The sequence below is a fragment of the Fulmarus glacialis genome, unplaced genomic scaffold, assembly GCF_000690835.1.
Source record: "Fulmarus glacialis isolate BGI_N327 unplaced genomic scaffold, ASM69083v1 scaffold15904, whole genome shotgun sequence".
Lineage (NCBI taxonomy): Eukaryota > Metazoa > Chordata > Aves > Procellariiformes > Procellariidae > Fulmarus > Fulmarus glacialis.
This window is the reverse complement of record NW_009206237.1, coordinates 94,992-115,809: the sequence shown is the minus strand read 5'-3', so window position 1 is coordinate 115,809 and position 20,818 is coordinate 94,992. Positions and strand designations below refer to the sequence as shown.

The 20,818-nt window shown below is 36.8% G+C and overlaps 1 protein-coding gene across 1 annotated transcript in view; it reads right to left on the bottom strand.

Annotated features, from left to right (window-relative positions):
- LOC104075248 (dihydropyrimidine dehydrogenase [NADP(+)]-like) overlaps nt 1-20,818 on the bottom strand; it is a gene marked incomplete at its 5' end in the record, with an annotated part of 82,805 nt that overhangs the window by 4,565 nt on the left and 57,422 nt on the right. Inside the window, 3 exons of the mRNA XM_009575684.1 lie at nt 5,029-5,239; nt 6,891-7,060; nt 10,181-10,288. Of these exons, the coding sequence (XP_009573979.1) occupies nt 5,029-5,239; nt 6,891-7,060; nt 10,181-10,288 (489 nt within the window). The remainder of the gene's footprint in view (nt 1-5,028; nt 5,240-6,890; nt 7,061-10,180; nt 10,289-20,818) is intronic.

The following is a 20,818-nucleotide window of genomic DNA, read 5'->3' as shown; positions in this document are numbered from 1 at the left end:
AGCAGGAAAACTCCTACCTACATCACTAGGAATCTTTTGAATCTATATAAATTTCAGTTTTATATAACAATTTTTTCAAAACGCCTGGTGACTAGAAGTCTGTTCTGTGGGTGCAAGGCAGATGCTGTGCTATTAGGGAGACACCAGGTCACCCCCATGGGCATTCCCAGCTGGGGCATCACAGCCACCTCTCTTCCTCCCTCCCAGTCTTTCATTAGATAGTCACGGCTTCAGTGCTTTGAGGCGGAAGTTACCCAGTTGCCTGACCAGGCTGTATGAAGAAATTCACCCCTCCCTGCAGGTTCGCTGGCTTCTGTACCATTTGAAGTTCTCTATTTGTACAAAGGAAAATTAAAATCTTTTTCACTTACGAGCTCAGAGCTCTGCAAGCCTTTTGCCTTTTTTCCTAGCAAATGCTTCTCAATCAACAGAAATAAATTTTAAGTAGAAGTGGGTTAAAGAATAAAATTGTAAATACTTGGGCAAATTTATCTTTGCTGTGTGTTGAACTATACTGGGGGAGCAGTAGTTATACTCTAGTGAGCCTTCTAGGGTTTGCTGCTGCAGTTTCCAAGCAAGATGACAGTCGTACTAAAAGTAAAAGCAAAATATCTGAAAGTTGTGACTAATTCCCAGAAACGTGAAATCAAATTTTGCCCTTCAGTTACCATGCAATAACTAGCTACCACCAAAAATTTAATAAAACTTATTTTCGCTCACAAATAGCTATTATTTCTGGGGGTTTTTGCTAAGGCGGTATTTGGGGTTTGCTTGGATATTTTTGCATTCCCCTTTTTTGTCTCTCATGCAAAATAAAATAGACATTACCACGCTAAGATTCAGCGTTCTGGAAAATAGGAATACTTCCTCCTTATGCTGCCTGCTAAACAGAGTGTTGAACTAAACTTATGTTGCCAGTTCTCTATCCTGCCTTGGTCCCCTGTCCTGCACTGCATTTTGTAGTGCGTCTTGAACAAGTGTACTATTTTCCGTAATTTCTCCATGGTTCTCCTGAGAAAGTCCAGGTTCTCCTCAGAAATGCAGGAAAATAAATCAGAACAAGGACATTTATTCCAGTGTAAAATTTTGCAATCCAAAAATATTCTTCCCTTTTGCTTATCAGAAAAAAAAATAGATTAAAAAAATGGTTATTCAAAGTTTAGACTTTAAAACCAACCAGACTGGTGTTAAGTAGGATGTTGAGGCTGTACACAGGACTAGGGAATACACAGAATTACATTTGCATATATTGAGTAGTTGCAATTTGGAATGCTGACAGAGATATTTCAGTAATTCATTAATACATCGTAGACCTCCAAAATAACAAACCAAGCAAAAGAACAGGAACGTGAGGAAAGGTACAAAATTCTCTCACAGCTCTTTGTTTATGTGGGTCAGTTATGATGGCTTGAAGGCTTTGGTAAGCTATGCAATAAGAAAAAAAAGAAAGCAGCTTGTGCTTGCAAAATCTTCTTTTTTTCCAACAAGAAGCAAAACATTTTTCTTATTCCACTGCAATAGTTTGATTTGAACAATTTGTTGTGTGTTTTTTTACTGGTTTCAGTAAAGTGGTAATGCTCTTAAAATAGTTTAGAAGGCAACTCTCCCATTTTGTCTATTAGCAACTTCCTGAGCATAAATGGACTTAGGAGTCCATTTTTTTAAATTAATGATGCATTTATATGATTCCCAATGGGAGGATGAATACTTACTAGAACTGTTGCTTAAAAACACAATCAGCATTTTAACAAAACAAAAAAGACTAAATACCTAGTGTGAGCACATGGAATCTCAGATGCAAATTGAATAGTTACTGTGCAAGAATACGAAACATCTTACTGAGGATAATAGACTAGAAAAAGCTTTCTAACCTATGAGCTATTTCTGCTCAGAAGAGCAGTCAGCCACATGCTTATGTCTTGTTAAACAAAACTTTAGAACATGAGCATCAAGGCTGCCCTGAACACTTTGCTAAACTGGGGCTAAGTCCAATTTTAATCCCTCTGGTTTTCAAAGTATTTTATTTATTCTCACATCAGTAGCATCAGCATTTAACAATATTAACAACAAATAGGACATATCCTGCTAGCTTAGCCCATACCAATACTGCATTTGCAGTTCCCTGAGGTGCCTTATGAATTAGGCCAATTGATAAAGCTCTTTGTATGAGCAACAATTAGCACGTTTATTCAACCTGCATCTGAGTCATTCAGTCATAGAATAATTCAGACTAGAATGGCCCTCTGGAGGTCACCTAGTCCATCCACTTCGTCAAAGATCAAGTTCCAAGTCACATCAGTTTGCTCATGGCATTTGCATTTTTTAGTATCTCCAGTATTTTCATCACCATCTTTTGATGAAGAATACCTGAATATCTCCATCTTTTGAATATAAAAATGCACTTTCTTTAAAAAAAAAACAAAAAAACACTAAGAATATAAGATGCTTTTGGTGTTTAGTTTTTTGTTTTTGTTTTTTTTTTTCCCATTTCTTTTTGTTATGTATGCTGAGGTAGCCTGGAGATTTGGTTGTAATCCAGCTCAATGGTGAAAAGCAAATTTGACTTTCATTAAGACAGCTTAGTCAAAAAATAAAGATTTAAAAGCAACTGAAATGGTATGCTCAAAATGAACACTTTATTCCCTCAAGTCTTAGTTTCTTTTCACCTTCACAACATCCAAAACAAATGCCTTGCATTTTTCCTCGTAATTTGATTGCTATTCTAATAGCAGTTTCACTAAAAATACAGTGTGAAACTGAGGTGTATTGCTCACCCCCAAGGTAAATGACTCTTCTTTAACGATCAGCTCACTGCATGACTTTGTTCCCCTCCCATTTTATGTTCCTATTTTAAAATCTCACAATTAATTTAGACAGTGAATGCGTACTAGGAGATACAAGACTGACCCAGTATTATGGCTAAGCAACACAGTAAGTTCAGCCTTTTAGCTGAAGCAGTTTTTAATGTGCAAAAAACCAGCATCACTCCTTTATCATAGGGTCTATGAATCACAACAAAACATACTGATTGCATAGGCTAATATTTGATTTACCACATGAGGCTCTAGAAAACCTTCCAAAAAACCTAAACAGAGGGTTTTAAAAACAACAACAACAACAAAACTTTCCAAAAGTCTCAGTCAAGTCAACTTGACCAACAGAGTAGCTCATGAATCTCTTAAAGATTAAAAAAAAATCTTAATCATCTTCTCCCTGATTCCTGGGGGTTAGACTGGGCCCTAAAACATGACCAACACAGATGCCAGACTCTTTACACAGCAATACATCTCCAAGTGGAATGGGAGTCTGTTCTCTCAAAGAGACATAAACTCCTTTAGAGCAGGAGGCAACTGCAGGGCAGAAGGCAGCCCTGAGTAATTAGCACTGCACGCAGCTGGGTGCCGTTGCTGTCTAGATAACAGCCTAGGCTGCATGAACCTATCGCAAAGCAATAGTAACACACACGAGATAGGAATGCTCCTGGAATTAACTTCACGTGTTCCTCAAGGAACCAGACTGGTCCTTCTTTTTTACTGTAGGAGAGTGTTTAGACTCTTCTCGTGGCTGTATGATGGTTTAACTTTATATACAATTGGACTGGTGAACAGGAAGCACCGAGTAGCTCATTCAGATTACAGACAACTCTGCTAGCGGCTATATTCTAAAATTCTTCAATGGGACTTATAATTTATCTTCATTAACTAATGTTTTGTCTTCCTGTGAAGCCAGCACACTTTTTGCGTAATTTTACCAATAACTCTAGAAAATCTTACTATCAGAAAACTCATTTAACTTCATTTAAAACAGTGCTATCTATAAGGCATACACAGAAAATGCAGATGTGAGAAGGCATACATTTTATATGCCTGAGGTATGTCCACAAATGCTACTAGACTCTGCTTAGATTATTTGAGAGTTACGTTTTTCCTTGATTGAAAAGATTCACAAAACCACATTATGCTAAGAAATTTTGACATTCCCTTCGCACTGGCAGAACCAGCATCTGATTACCAAATTTTCTGGTGATGTGCACTCTGAGGCACTTGCCAAGTCCTCTGTCAGAGCATTTATACCTAAAGGACCACGACAACATGTCATGGGGTAATTGGCTGGCATGACTGTGCCCTGGAGAGGTAGGCACATTGATCACTAAGGCTTTCAGAACCTGCTAACCTTGATGAGTGTCTCCAGGCTGAAGATCTACTCATTTTATCAGTCTGCCTTCTGCTGAGTCAGTGTTTTTTACTTTTGATGTATGTGCCTGAACTCTTTAAATCTAACCTAGTGTCAGAGGAGAACAGTCTGAGCTCTGCTCAGTTCCCATGCTCTTAGTTGTACTCCTGTTCTTCAGCTCTCTTTCTGCTACATCCAGACAATTCAATCTCTGAAATGCCATCAATGTGCTAATTTCTGTATCTTTACTCTGGAACTATGTAACTGTTAATTTTTAAGACCAAAGCTTGTAAAGTGCAACTAAATAATGACACAAGCTGAGACAAGCATGGGTGAATTTAACAAATACTGTATAAATGAGAGAAGCCACAGTTTCTTGTCTATTCACAAGAAATGAGGATACCCAGACCAGCTGAACGAGAATAATGAATCCATCTTAATTCTTGCTTAATTTAATAGGTAAAAAAAAGGTTTTAGAGATCAGATCAGTTCAGTTTGAAGTTGTAGTATAATCAGTTTCTCTAAAGTTAATTAGTGAGACCAGAAGAAATCCTCAAGAGTATTCTCTGAGATCCCATTTCATTGAGAGGAAAGCAAGATATATACTGAGCAACTGTACGTCTAATTTGAGTTCTTGCTCTATACAGTGATATACAGAAAACTGTTTTATTATCAGACCCTCAAGTTTTGTTCTAAGAGGTATGCCTAAAGGACAAAGAAATTCCTGTGAGGAGGACCAGCAGTCATAAGCTGTGTAACCTCCAGAAGACTCATTTCACAAAGCTGCCAAAGCACAGGAAATGGCTGCAGCTAAAATAACAATCAGCATTTACAGAATGCGTTAGTCAGGGTTACCTTTATTGTTGCTTAAAATGGAGCCAAAGGCACTGATCACCACATCAGCTTTCAGACGGACAACCTGATCCTCATCTTCTCTCCAGTTTCCATCATTGTCTTGTTCAGTTCGAACAAACTCCATAGCAACAATTTGTCCACCTCTAAGTACAACTCTCCGAGGGGAGAGGAAAGGCAGAAATTCACACTTCTCTTCTTTTGCAAGTTCCATCTGTAGAGTAGAAGCAATAAAATATAGAATTTGAACATTGTTGTGTTTTTATGAGAAAAAAAAAAAAACATAAAACATTTTTTGACTCAAGATGCTACCATGCATTCTTCTGTAGTAGAAGTCACGTGTACGGTATACAGTCAGTCATCTTAATACCAACTTCAGAGCCTCCCGTGCTATTTAATCAAGCAGTTCTAACAGTAGTACTAAGTAAATTTGCAATGCAAATATTTCTCCAATATATTTTCTTATTGTTCCCTTTTACTTTGAATACGTTTAATTCCTTTGAGGGCAAAAGAGTTACCTTACGTAACTATCTGTGTCTTTTAAGAAGACGCCTAGTATTAGTTAAGTACATGCCCTGATTTGTGTTTACTATGATTTTAAGATGTTATTAAATGCTGACTACCATATGCAAACAACAGTTTTCTCAGTGACAATCCAGACTTAAGATCTTCTGAATCTCTGCTGTGGTAAAACTGCTGAAGCCAAACAACATTTTGTCTTAGCAAAGTCTTCAGGATTTGATTGTCTATGTTTACACAATAAAACTTTTTTGAACATGTAATATCCAACCTGACATCATTCTAGCATCGCTGTTACTAGCTGAAGCTACTTTTATTTTACTTTTTTTCAAGGCCACTGCATGATTGGATGAATACAAACATTGACAACTTTTAAGAATTTACACAGGCTGCTAACAAAGATTCTGGTTCAGAGTGACAGCTGATTCTTGATTAATAAGAATCTGTATAGCACATAAGTCTGTCTCTGCAATGGCTTCAGTAATCTCATTGTGTCTAAAATTCTTAAATGAAGTGCAACAGAAACAGAAGTAAATTATGCATCAAGAGACCCTCTATTACTTTTTTTGTACCTCCATTGCCCTTCTATAACATCTACCAAACTACCATGAATCTCCTGATAAAGATGCATTAAATGCCCTGATATCCTCAAGTATGCACCAAATAAAAAAGTATGTACCAAATAACTGATAATGGAAAAAGCCCACCAAAATAAGAAAATATAACTTGAAAAAGCCCTCCTGTAGTACAGATACATTGAGGAAGCAGAGTAAGTTTCAAAATGCGCAGATGTCCTGATAAATGCCAAAGTGCAAAGCCAAACTAAAAATCAAATTGAACGCTGAAATCTGTGATGAATGACATTGCTCTATTGCCATTGGCAGTGATTCAAAACCAAAATCACTGTAAGTAATTTTCTTACATGATTTTATAGGCTCCCAAAGCAACGTTAGGATCACTGAGATTCATTAGCAGCCAGAAGATATCATTCTAGCATCTAACCATGACCTGAAGAGTCACCTACAATACTCAAATAGCTGTTTGATCTCTGGGGTGCTCCCAAGATTAAAATTTTTACTGTATTTTCTAATTTACAAGAAATTCTACCCCCTGTATGCAAATGCATCTCTCTGACTTTACATGAAACAGGTACAACTGAGGAAAATTCTTTATACAGAGACTATTTAAAATGAGCCTCAGATCTTTAATAAACATTTATACATTTTAAGAGCATTTTTATAAACAAAACCTCAGTAAATGTCTTTTAAGTACCTATAGCACACTTTTAGGCCCTGTAAAAATAACAACCAATATTCCTTCTCATAAATGCTGTTACTCAATTTCACCTCTTCTGGGACAGCCCTGATATTAGTGAATCCCTTCCTGAAGACCACAAACACGCGATGAGCTCCGCAGCGTAAAGCAGATGTTGCACAGTCAAAAGCAGTGTCTCCTGCCCCAAGTACAATCACAGTTCCATGTATTGATGGCAATGGAGAGTGACAGGCACACATCCCTGAAAGATGAAAGGAAAACCCCATTTTCAAGTAGAGAAACCATTTCTGCATGACAGCTCAAAAGGTACTTGTACTCAAAGCAGTGTAAAATTGCATCTTACAGTTTCCAAGCATGGAGTGTCACTATCAAATTATTCTGCTTCACTGAAAGATAGTTTTATTCCCGTTTTTAAGATATGCTCATATACATAATTTCATAGTAAGTACTCTAAGCAGCTGCACTTTTCTATCTGGAAAGAATTCAAATGACAACATGTTTGTAGGATTGTGGGTCCTGTCAGGTTGAAATTAGCATTGTGAGATCTTTTTATTCAAAAAGTAAGTTTCTCTCTTATCAGATTCATTATCCTTCCAGTTAAAAAAAACCACCACAGATTATAAAGAGTAATACTTGGTATTTTTCGAAAGATGACCAGTTGTTGGTAGTTTTGTGTAATGGTTTCTCAAAGTTAGTCCCCTCAGTCAGTTTTCTACAAGGCACTGACACTGTTCTTGCTATGACGTGGTTCTCAGAGACTATTCTCTCAGGCAGCTGAACATGAGGCAGAAAGAGTATTATTATTACAGTAATTCCTAGATCTTCCACTGGGAGAAAACATTTAATCTACAGTGGCTTTCTACAAACGATTTGCAAAAAGTTACATGGAGAGAATGAGGACATTACACGTTCGTCATCTACTGCTTGTATTTGATGATTTGATTATACAAGAAATACTTAAGTAAAACTGAACTGTGTGTGTTCCTTGTATGAGACTGCACTTTATCACACGTTTAAGTACAACTAACTGTTGATTAGGCAAATTATTGCAACTTAAAAAATAATGCCATAAACAATATAAAGCTATATTGTCAATAAGCCCATGATAATTTCAGTCAGGAGGCGCTAAGCTGGCCATTTAATCATTGCACTGTGACTCGAGTATCTTGCTATAGTAGCAGCAGATTTTCACATGCAGTTGTAAAGAAACACAAATATCATTTAAGGAAATAATGCTTTTAATTTAGACCTATAAACGGAGTGAGAAACAACATCCTAATAGACATATTCTCTCTCCATTTGTAAAATGCTTAATATATGGCAAATGCTATCATTTTCCCCCCTATGTATATGGCATTGCATTTACTATTTACTTAATAGGCTTCTTATTCTAAAATTCTCTCTAAACTTTTCTCATTTATTTTTAACGAACTTAATCCTTCACAAAAATTGTACATTGAGCAATGGAAAAAGCACAAGTGCAGCAGGGGAATGGCAGCTCAGAGTGCCATTATAGGACTAGTCTAGAACAGATCAGTCACAGCAGCCCACTTTGCTCTTGGTAACAAGGCCACTCCCGAGGTAAATTCACGTCTATGTATTTGCAAGGGGAATGCCTTTTGGAGGAAAGTATTTAACAAGTGGTATTCAGAACTGAATAAGCAGACAGAATATGTATTTTACTGTGAGTAAGTCTATTATGTCTATTATTTAAAGAACCGTTATAGTAAAAAGAGAGGATAGAGCAGGATATAGGACGTGTATATTTTATTTTAAAATTCCATGCTGTAGAGAGCAAGAGGTGGCTACAGCTACAGACAGACACTAGGAAAATTAAGAGACCATGTTAATTAACAGACAACACCAAAGAGCTATCTATTACTGTCAGTCAGAAAAGGTTAGTTCTTCAAAGTTCGTCTTTTTTTTCATTGTAGACTTAACATAAAAAAAAATCATTACGTATCCTGGCAAACTTAGAGTGCTACTTTGCAACATTTTAAAAGATGCGGATCACAGTATATAGATCCTCATGCAGGCAGGCAACTTACAGTACACGAGTGCTACGTGTCCATACAGAATTCTATAAAATATTTTTAGTCAAATTATTACAAGAGGGGATTGTTTTGCAGGATTTATTTTTCCTTTGTTAATCTACAAATGTTTTGCAGTGCAGATTCTCAATCTGTTTGGTTTTTAAACATCTCTTTCTTCAAAAAAAAAAAAAACCCACCCTTTTCTCCCAACCCATTTGAGCTCACATTGAGCTTAAGAAAACAGACAGAAATAAGCATTTGATCAAAACAGCAGAGAGATGGGACAGATGGGATGTAGAATTTCCCTTCCTAAATATTTTGCATAAAATGGGGTAATAAACTTTAGTTTTATATGCAGAATAATTTGCCGCTAGAAGATATATTCTTTAACACATTGTTTACGGAAAGCCTACTAAATAAGCAAGCAACCCTATATGACGCTAAAAGAAATTTCTGAATGCTCTGAAGAAAATCAGTTTGTAGATAAAAAAGGTATATGCATGGTTAAATATGGGGTCATATGCACAAGACCACATACTGCATTAAGTATATGCCCAGAAAACTGTATACGGAATTTCTTTTTTATCAACACATTGGGGAATCTAGACCATGAGGGAACGTGGCGTAGAAGTCATGAGCCCCATCTCATACATCCATCTGGGGCTTATGACTTCACATTCAGGGCCACTGAAAGCAGCTGTACTTCTTGGGGAGCAAATGCAACCAACTCAGTACTCAAAACAAGGATGTAAAAGCATAAAACAAGACTGTGTTTGGTGCCTATGAACTGAGTGTTGTCTTATTAACTCCTGGCATACTACTGTTGTCCTGAGTCTTAGACCATAAGTTCTTCAGGTAAGGAACTAGTGCTCCCTTAAATGTGTCTGTAAAACATGCAGCACGTGACTTGGGATCAAGTAAAATCATTTATCAGCAATATACAAAGAAGTTGCTTATATGGGCTGGCAACACCTTCTTTAATATCAGATTTTTTCAAGACCATCTTATATATACTATTTATAGCAAGATAATTTATACAAATGAGAAGCTTACAACATCTTTTGAATATAATTCAAAATAACAAATATAACTTATTAGGGGTAATGATTTGCTATGTGCTTAGGTTTTTATATATGACTATTTGCTTTAAAGTCTTTAAGACTGACTTTCCTGACCACACTCCTGAGGTTGCAACTCACCAAGAGAAAACCCTGCCCCAGACCTATTCACTGGGAGGTGCTTCGTAATTGGATGTGCTGCTGTGTACCAGCTGTCCATTTTGATATATCAATACTGCTAATGACTTACTGAACATGATTGCAACACACCTGGTTTACTTGCCATTGCTACCAAAGGTAGGAAGTCTTTAGATGTGTAGAATCCTTGATCCATTCTCAGTCCTTGGAATATACTGTCTCTGTTTGGTTCCGGCAAACCTAAAATAGATATTTTAAGGCATATCAGAACTACAAGGGAAATTTCAATGACTAATATATATTTCACATTACATACACATTCTCAAAAACACTCTCAATACAAGCATTTATACAAACACTCAGATGTTTCTGAAAGAACATCACAAATGACTGTAGCTTCATGTTTGTAGTCTGTAGCTTACATATCTGGTGATCTTTTAGTATAGTACTGGCACTTGGAAATAAGGTTGTTGGATAACCTGTGGACTCATATAACTCATACCAAAACAAATGCAGAGAAAAGGGTTAGCGAGAAGAGTATATAAAGGGTGCAAAAGCAGGGAAGCTACTGGGGAAGACTCTTGTAAGCTTTTCCTGTATTGGTTTACCTGCATGTGCATGTAACTCTTACTGATGTGAAACGGGTTTTTTTCCCTTTGTTTTGAGGCATTTTTCAATACAGTCTGCAGATAATACAAATGAGGCAATAATAAACAGCTTAACCGATGAGGCGAGGAGGACAAATGGCAATGCTGTAGATCTGTCTTATCTGCGAGTATTTGCATGCCACCATTTTTTGCCATTCTTGATTGTTTTCTCAAAACCCCAAAGTCCTTATTGGCTGACATTTATTTATAGTTATTAATAGCACATATTTATACAGAAGCCATAGGATACAGACAGGGATACACCTCACAACCAATAATAGCAACAAATGTCTTTCAATTAAAAGAAAGCAGCAAAAAGCATCTTCCAATTATCAAGGAATATCTTCTCGTTGCTGTGTGAACGTTTGGACAGCACAAAAAAAACGAGCCTAGCTGCCACAGAAGTTAAAACATTTTTTTCATGCAAACGCAATGATCTACCAGAGTATTTTCAACAGGGCCTCGACTTTCATATTTACATCTAAAAAACCCATAATATTATCAAAGTATGCTAATTAATAATTACATACTGAAAAGGAGTAAATGTCAACAATTTTTCTAAGAAAACACACTAGAACCAAGAAGTCCTCAGAGCAAGCAGGCAGAATTGGAGCATGCAAAGCAATCTGTGTTCCCTCCATTCTCAGGCATGGATGGCAGCAGACTAATCTTTCCCCTCTTTCAGACATACTGGTCTGAAAAACCCCAATAACACCATGTTAGTGTCAACAGTAAAGCAGGATTGCACTTTGAGGAGTGCTGTTCCAAGTAGGGAAGGTTTAGGGGCTTTTTAGATTACTGAAGCAGCAAAAATCTGTCTCATTGCAGCATAAGATCAGGACTCAGTTGTAAGAAAGCTTAGGATTTTTTCATGAGTCACCTGATATGAGGGAAGTTTCTTAAATCTCTAGATCCCTGAATGAAGTTACTATAACACAAGAAGAAAATAAAGTATATTTTTAGTTTTAACAGTTTCAGTGAGTAAAATGAAAACACGCTCTCACTGAATTCAAAAGGCTTACAAGCCAAAAAGCAAATAAAAAAATCCTGAAATTTTTGCATTTCAAAAATCTCGTGTTATTGAGCACTTTCTTGATCTCTATTTATAAAAAAAATCATGACTCAGTTGCTGAACACCTGACTTTCAAAACATCGCTAATCTATAGTTGGATATTGAGAAAAATAAGGTTAGAAAATACTAGCACGTACTGAACTTCAAGACCTTTGAATGCTGTACTTCCTGGGTAGACTGGAATATCAGCTAACGAAGAATGAATAATGGATACCTTAAGAGGCTGCCAGAAATACTCAGTGCTATTGAAAGTACAGTATGTAAAATGCATTAAAGAAATTCTTTTTAAAACTGCATAGGTTTTCCTCTATGTATATACTGCAAAATCATCTATGGCAAGAAGAGTCCCTTGGAAAAGGCTCTCAGTGACTGCCTACAGACAAGAGGACAGAGTAATGCAACTACTTCTATTGAGGTATCCATAAACCAGCTCCAAGGCCTCAGTTTACGCTTGGGAGAAACATTCTTGTCATTAGTGAGACGAGCAGCCTGCATAAAAGGTAATTTCCTTTCTACCTAACATCTATCCCATTCAAAAATAAGGAGAAACCCTCACAAATATTTTTTCCCACTTATTTTTGCCGCTTTTATCATCTCCTAATGAAAATTATTTCGTCTCTAACGGCATCAGTAATTTAGCTCCCATAAGCTGAAGAAAGAGTAGAATTAAGGGAACGTTGCAATGTTCATGGTTCAGGTTCATCACTAGTTCAGTGTCACTGAAATCAAAGGGGTTGGATTAAGAATGCATTGGATTCAATAATATTTAGCCTAGCTGATATGACAAAAAAAAAGCCTAAGAGGTAGTCGGTATACATAGCATTTTCTGCTATTTATTTTACTATTTTCACTTTGCTGAAAACTCCATGAAAACCAATTTTGCAATATTTACATTTGAAGGAAATGCAGGGGATTTTTCTCTTATATCTATAAACACCTGGCACGGCTTCAAGCTCTTTGCTAAGCATCTGCTGGAAGTTGTACTGGATTCTGATGTATCTCCTTTTGCTGTTTAGTATTTGCCACTATAATGATTGCATTTAATTTTGTTAAAACAGAGAGATTGAGTACTTCTTAAAGCCACTAGGCTAGCTAAGAAAGAGGCAGACAGAGGCAGACAAACAGAGAATGAGATCAAGAACTGGTAAGATCCACTTTAGAGAGACACCATTTCATAATAAATGGCCACCCCACAGAAGGACGCTTTACAGACAGATCAAATATTGATAAATAACCAACAGCCTCTCAGGAGAGAGAACATCTGATGAAAAAACAGCTGTAGAGGAAAAATGTAGTTTTGAGCAAACGGTTTTAAAGAAGAAATAAAATTTTTAAAACGCCAGTCATCTATGAAAGACATATTTTAGGTCAAATTTAGGTCACAATTTAGGTCAAAATAATGAACCAAGAGAAATACCCTTTGAAGATAAATCGGAGAGATCCTTTAGCAAAAGGAAATTCACACACTAGTACAAAATAGCCAGGAGCCACCCAAGAAAAAATGCTTAGGAAAACACGAGGTCTTTCCCCTAGGTTTTAGGCTGAAGCCAATGATAATCAGTTCTCTGGTCTTCAAATCCACCTGCAAGCCAGCTAAAAGGCTTTTCTATTTATTACTTGGTATGTCTTGTCCTGAAACAATCTTTCACTATCCTAGGTCTCCTGCCTTTAAATAGCCTATATCAAAATCTAGTGATAACAATTATTTCCTTCACCTGCACTGAAGAACAATTGTTCTGAAGGGCAACCAAGAGCAGGCAGCCTAGAAAGACAATTCCACTGGTGTTCAGATGGACTCTGCACACCTGTACACAAGCAGAGGGCTATGCTTGACCCCCCGCCTTCTGCAGCCAAAGCCCTGGACTTCCTGAAGCCTCAGTCCTTTTACCTGCTGATGCCAGGGAAAAAGCTTCCGAAGCAACTGATATCCAAACCACACAATGAAGCCTCATGGGCTGTGGAAAACGGCATTTACTAAGAATAGAGAAAGTAGAAACATCATGAAAATAACAGCTTGCATGACAGATCTAGTTCAGCTTTGCAAAAGCTAATCTAGACAGTCCCAGTGTGGGTCAGGTACAGTGTAGAAAGCAATTCTTCTCTATTCCTGACCCTCTGGTTTGCTAGGCCCTGCCTTTCATCTCCAGATGCTCTAGATATCTCTCAGTAAGCATCACTCTCTTAGCATGAAGGCCTCTTTCCTTCTTTCCTTCATTTGATCCCCACAGCCCATTCTCCAGTGGGCTATATCTCAGCATTAGTGTCTCTCCCACATCTGACATACCGTATACTTTCCAAAGTCATTAGCCACTATAACAGCGGTTTTGGAAAACACAGATTTTGACCTCTCATTTTTATATCCTTTATATATACATATAAATATATACGTGCATATATATGTTAGAAGAAACATCTGCTTCCTATCAAGATCTTATACTCCTTGTTCTCACAATACTGATGCATGTTAATTTTCTTAACTGGTGGTGTTAAGTCCATCGTCTCCATTTAAAGAGATAGAATTTAGATCGTCTCACAATTCCCTAGTCCAGATGAAATATGAATCACTAAACGATTACAGTCAATTTTTCAGATATACAAGGCAATATACACAACATAAGGGATTGGCATGCAGAGCAATGCACCTAGTCCACTTGGTTGCTGCGTCAAATAAATCAAGGCACGTCAACACATCAATCAGCTAAGTCTGAAAAGGAAATAAATACTGCTGCTATTACTGTAACTATTAGCCTGGTCTGGAAAGGAAAACTAAAGTGGGAGTAGAGGCACAGCATGTCTCTCTTTCCTATTTTGATCAAATCCCCTCTCCCCAGAAACAGGAATGCATTCTGAACCTGAACTCATTGTTTGGATTACTTAAATCTGACATGTTTGGGCAGATTTGCAATTTCAGATGAACTTCTCAGCCAGTCTTAATAACAAAATAAGCCCTCGTCTTTGGTAAGGGTCAAATGTAGTTTTCACTAGCAGCTGACTGAAAACAAATCTCAAGACAAAAAAAATGGAGCTGAAGTTGAAGTGTAAATATACAGTACCCTACAGGGACAAAGCTTACTAGAGCACTGTGAGGTTTTCTGTTTTCCCTCACATCAAATGCTGAAAAGTTTGGTTTTATTCATTTTTAACTGTGATAATACCACATTTTGGAAAAACTTAAGCTGGACCAGGTAAACAAATGAAGAGCTAGGATCTTTCAAGCAATTCCCTCTCTTTGCATTCTTAGCTGTTGCTATCCTGACAGAATAGAGTTGCCAAGATGAGAACTGGCTGAATTGTTTTTACCAACCCCTTACTTTCAGGTAAAAAAATGTAAATTCAGGCTGGTGAATGCAATCTGTGTTTGAATATACCAAGAAGTATTTTTTTCAAAGCCAAGACACTCTATTTTGACATTTTTTATAATGAATCTTTCAACTTTGTTTCAAAACAACATTACATTTATAAATTTATCCAAATTGAATTAAAAAGAAAACGAAGAAAATTGGATTCACTGGCTACGCACGTCCCTTTTCTACCTTTTAAAACTAGCGAACCAAAACCAACATCAAACCCCATTCAACATTTTATGGGACCTTTTGGTTTTTTTTTAAAATGTTCTCATGTCATACAAATATGGAGCATTACGTAGAAGTAGGGAGGTCTTTCCACCTTTTGCCATACGTATGAAAACCTGCTCATGTTTCAGAGTTAAACAGAATTTTGAAAAAATCACATTTACAGGGAAAACTCTTGTTCTGCCCTTCCCAGCCTCCACAACAGGGATCTGCCAAGGAAGGGGGGCCCAAGACATCCTAGGACCAGGTGGAAAGCCTTGAACTGTCAGAATCTCCTGAGAATGAGGAGGAAAATGCGTGAAACTCGTAAGAAACTGTATGTGGGTGGAAGAAACATATGATTAGCTGTGTATCTGCTCTGGTGGCAATGCAAGTCTCCTGAAATAATACCTGAGAGGCCAAGACCAGACAAGCTGAGACCCAGCCTGCTAATCAGCATAAGAAACTTGAACACAGCCCAGTAATGAGGCAGCACAGGTTCTGCACCAGCAATACCTCACCTTTGGTCAGCTGGAGGAATAAGAATAACAAGTTGTGCCCACTCCCAAAGGAGCCATGGAAGGCTGATGGAGAGAGACTGATATGAATTTTAGAGAGGAACTGACATGATCTGATAAGTTATTTTTATTAACAGTATTTGTTTATATGGGTTTTTTTACTTTCTTAAAGAGATGTCCTGAAGTAGATACAGAGCTAAGATAATTGCCCTCTGAAGGTAAATTTCTAAATCCACCATTTCCCTTCTGAAAGGATCCTTTTGAATTAACAGAAAAGTACCTATTTTGTCCCACCTCTCTTGTACGCACCGAGTGTTCCAACTTGCTCCTTGTGCTACCATATAAAAATATTTCAGATGTAACACTTCTGATAGCATTTCACACTTGCCCAGACTTGCAGTTACAGGTACCATATGGTCAGAGTGTAACCACAAAGGTGCATGGCAGAGAAGAAAGTACATATTGTAAATTCCAAGCACATAAGCATCCTTTAATATTTCTGAATGCTCTGCTCTTCTTCAACAAGTCTAGTTTGTGGTCTGGGGAAATGGAGATCAAAATCTATGTATTTCAAGCAGTTTTATTTTATGTCACACAGTCCATGAATTGTATAAATTGGACCATGAGTTTTAAGTACATTAAAGTATTTTCTTTAAAGATAACATTGAAACAGTAAATTCTCATAACTGTCAAATTTACAGTTTTCCCTAGACATGATAGAACTTATTTTTATGCAGTGGCATATGCTCTACCTATTTGTTTATAAGAAGTTCACATTCATTCATAGCAATATTGATAACATTGCTGTCCATGGATCAATATTACACAACAATTTAGATATGAACTACACTGAAATGCATTATCCAAATATGGTACCTAAGCTGTGCCACATAGCTGATTATATTAAATGCACCATTACAATTTGTGCTATGACATTCATCAGAAATGGAACAGAAAGCCATTGGTATCTAAAGAGTTACTCTCTCTACATTTTTAAAGGTTTGATTCTGAAAGACTAAACGCCCGGTAAAGTTGCAAATGCTCTGCAGGTGCTCAGCTTCTCTCAAGGTCAGTCCATTAGCGATTAACACATTAGTAAATAGTTTTGAGGCTTGTATTTTTAAAGGATCTCTCTCATTTTGATGGAGATTTTTTTTTTTTACGGTGGCAGCTTTGTTACTTCCTGTTGTGAGGTTCAATAGAGTATGTTTTCTAGGTGGTTGATTTTTTTTTGTTTGCTATGTATGTCAATAGAGATAAGTGTTTTAATTACTTTTTTAATGTCTATGCTTTTGTATTTTCTTCCTCTCTCCGTTTATTTCCTGCTGTTGAGATTACTGCCTCATCTCCACAGCAGGTGGCTCTTTCAAATTTGTTTTCTTTGTAAGCCTGGTAGATTTATTTTGTAATATAACTGCTCCTTTTTACTGTTTTTTATTAATGATTTCTTTACTTTGGAATAGGTACACTTGCAAGGTTTGTAGGAGTAATTCCCTAATGATGGCTAAAGGCCTCGTTCATAGAAAAAGAAAAGTAAAGGGAGAAAAGTGAAAGAACTACAAGACACTTGGGCTAGCCTTTTCTTACCCTCAAGTTAGAATGAACACTGTGTACAGTATATGTGAAAGAACACCCTTCATATCTATCAACAAGAGCCATACACAATTGCTGCACTGCATTCCAAGTTGAACAGCTATGTCCATACCATAATGTCTTTTAAAAACACCTGAATAAGCAGCTGAACCTGGAAGTAATACAGTGTATAGATCTCCCACCTTACTTCGTTGCTAAATTAGACACAGAGACAAGGATCTGAGCTCTTGCAAATGGTATTGAAATAACAGAAATGAAGGTCAGATCAGCCAGAACTAAATTTGTTCTTATAATCCAATTTCTCTTTGAAGCCAATTGTCCAATCCCAGTTTAGATGTAGCCAAAATTTACAAGAGCTAGGCATGAGAAACTGCAGATGGGAATCACAGGCAAAGTTTAGAATCAACCCACGTGAATGATGGAAATTAGGATTATGACCATGCAATCAGTGTTGTATGATTGAGCTTGGAGTACAAAACACTGCAGCCGTGTGGTCTGTCCTCACATCATTTAGTAATCCCATGATCAGATTAGATTGACATCTAATGTTGACCAAAACGTCCAAAGGTGAACCATAACTCATTAGCCCCATCAAATATAGAGCCCACCCTTAATTTGGTTATATCGTAATCAGTCCAGCTTTTCTCAAGGCTTTTGCCTACCCTCCACAGCCTACAGCTAGTCTTAATTGCTCTTCTTAATTCTATTATGGTCAACATATGGGACCTGCACTTCAAATATTATTGCGGTAACACTCAAGTATGACTAAGGTAATGTATTTTAGTGAAAAACATCAGTGTTTCAAGATTAAACAAAGATCTGAAGAAATTATGTGGTGATTTTGCAATTCTCAGTATCTGGGTATTCAATTAAGCACCATAAAGATTTTCAACTCTCAGTTTGACTCGAGCACTTACCCTCTAAAAGCACTCTTTTAAAATGCATACCTCAGAACTGAAGCATACAGTGTCACTAAGTGTTTTTAAAACATAACTCTTTAAAGGACACACTAGAAGAAGTGATACTATGTTGGACAAAGATACACAGCTTCCTAAATTAAGGTAGTTCTAGCCTTTCTTCTCAGGTTAGAAAGTGATAATTTTGCCCATATTTGAAGTAATAGTCAAATTGAGGATGCTAGGAAGTTAGATGGTAGTCCTGGTGAAAGGACTTGCTGAAATGTGTAGATTACTATGAAGTAAACCTCATCATAGAGAAGGATGAATGCAGAAGTCTGCTTACCTTCCCTCTGGTTCTGTTCTGCCTGGTATTGTTTATTGTAGAACCTAAAGCACTGAAACAGCTTGCTATGAATCTTGATTTGTAGAACATGAGAGTTCTGTAAATTGTAATACAGAGTAACTGAAGAAACATCTGCTGTAAAAAATAAAGTGGAATATTGCTGCAAACCTTTCTTATGTCACCTTGGTAACATTTATTATACTGGTGACAAATCTGAAAAGGTCACCAGCAAAAATGCATTTAGTAGTCTCAGTCAAATCCATCTCTAACATAAGAATGTACCATTCCACCCAGGAAAAAAACTTGCTCCAGTCTGCTTACAATAGAGCTGAACTGGATTTTTAGTCCTGACTGGAATTTGGTCACTTCTCACCACTGGCATAAGCCGTCATTATTCAGGAGCATCCTTGAACTGGCATAGCAGGGATGCTGAAGTTTAAGATCTGACATGCTAATGCAGTCAGTTCCTTTCCCTCTTCCTTCTACAAGTATGTTCCTAGCACTAACATGCCAAAGGAAAGACACAGGGGGGCTGTGTTTCCTCCAGACACCAGCCAGATACTATTTGTCAGTGTGATATGCTGCTCCACACTAGAGGAGAAGAAACTGGCCCCAGTGCCTACTCTTGTTCAGTAAAAAATGCTGAAGTGAAGTGGCCACAAAAGCAAGATCAACTCCTTAGGAACTGTCTATCAGTAACTTGAAGGACACAAAAAATCTATCACCTCAGAAACCATACGTCACAGTAAAGTGATTTTTATACAGTACAAAAAAATCCAAATATGTAGAAGCGAAAGCAAAATAAAGTGGATGGAGAGATTGGGAGCAACAGACTCCTGAAAAGAAAGCAGAAAATATTATAATAGCTGTTTGCAATAGAAACAGTATCTTTCCCCAAGCAGATTCATTATAACTTACCTGCCTAATATGTCCAGTTTATAGGCAGTCATGCTGGCATATTGGAATAATCAAAGCCAATGAAAATTTACAAAGGGAAAATCAAATGTTAGCATAGAAAAAACCTCTTCATATTAACTTTTTATTTCAAAAAAAATTGGAAAAAAATCTTGAAAAGCTGGATCAATAGAAGCTACATATGGTAAATATGCAAGGAATGGACAAAATGAGAACAAATCTGATGGAAAACATTCACAAAGAAAAAACTACAAATGCTTAGTTGGCATCACAAAGAAAAATAAATATTAGGCCTCTACTAGGCAAAGCAACAGTTGAAAAAAATCTATCAAAGGCAGCAAATTCATCCTGTGGAAATATATGAGGAATAATTAAGTCATTAATATTCTGGAATAATAGCTTTGATCAGATCTCAGGGACTGTACAGCAAGGAAGATGCAATGAGGTGTACTGAGACGACATCAACTTGTACTAGCTAAAATCATCCTGTACTTTGGATATAATAGTAATATAATAGCTGATAGGTGGTGATAGGTGTTACAAATATAAACACTGATTTTTATAATATTGTTTCCTAAATTTGATGAAATAGAACAGTTAAGAATCACAGAAATATCTAACTATAGCCGTTTCTCTTAAACCCACTACTATTACTCTGTTGCATGCTACTTCCATAGCTTCCATTCTGTTTGAATATGGTGACTATGAAACAATAGCCTGGATCAATTACAACTTTGCACCCTATATAACTGTATCTATATAGAATACTTGTAAAATCTTACTTATCCAGGAAGAAAATCCCACATGCTAAATAATACTTGCAAAATATAGGACTTTCTGGTTATTCCTATTTTTAAAACGTAACAAGGATTCACCCAAACCGTTTTTTTTTCCCAAAACGAAGTGTCTTCCATGTAAACCACCAATGTCTTCCAAATGCTACTGAATAATTACCACTCTCTCTGAAACGTCAATATAGAAAACAAATATTGTTTCCTAGTTCTTTGATAACATACTATACTATGTTATCTTAAATCTTAGAATATTAATATACTGGTTTTGTCCACATGGAAGAACAAAAAGATGCTATAAAGCTTATTCAGTAGTTATGCCCATATCATTCCGCCTACATTGCATTTTTAATCACCTCAGGTAAACCACCTCTACATATATTTTAAAATGATGCCTCAAAAAAAGACTTCTAAACATTATTCATTTTTCTGCAGCACAGA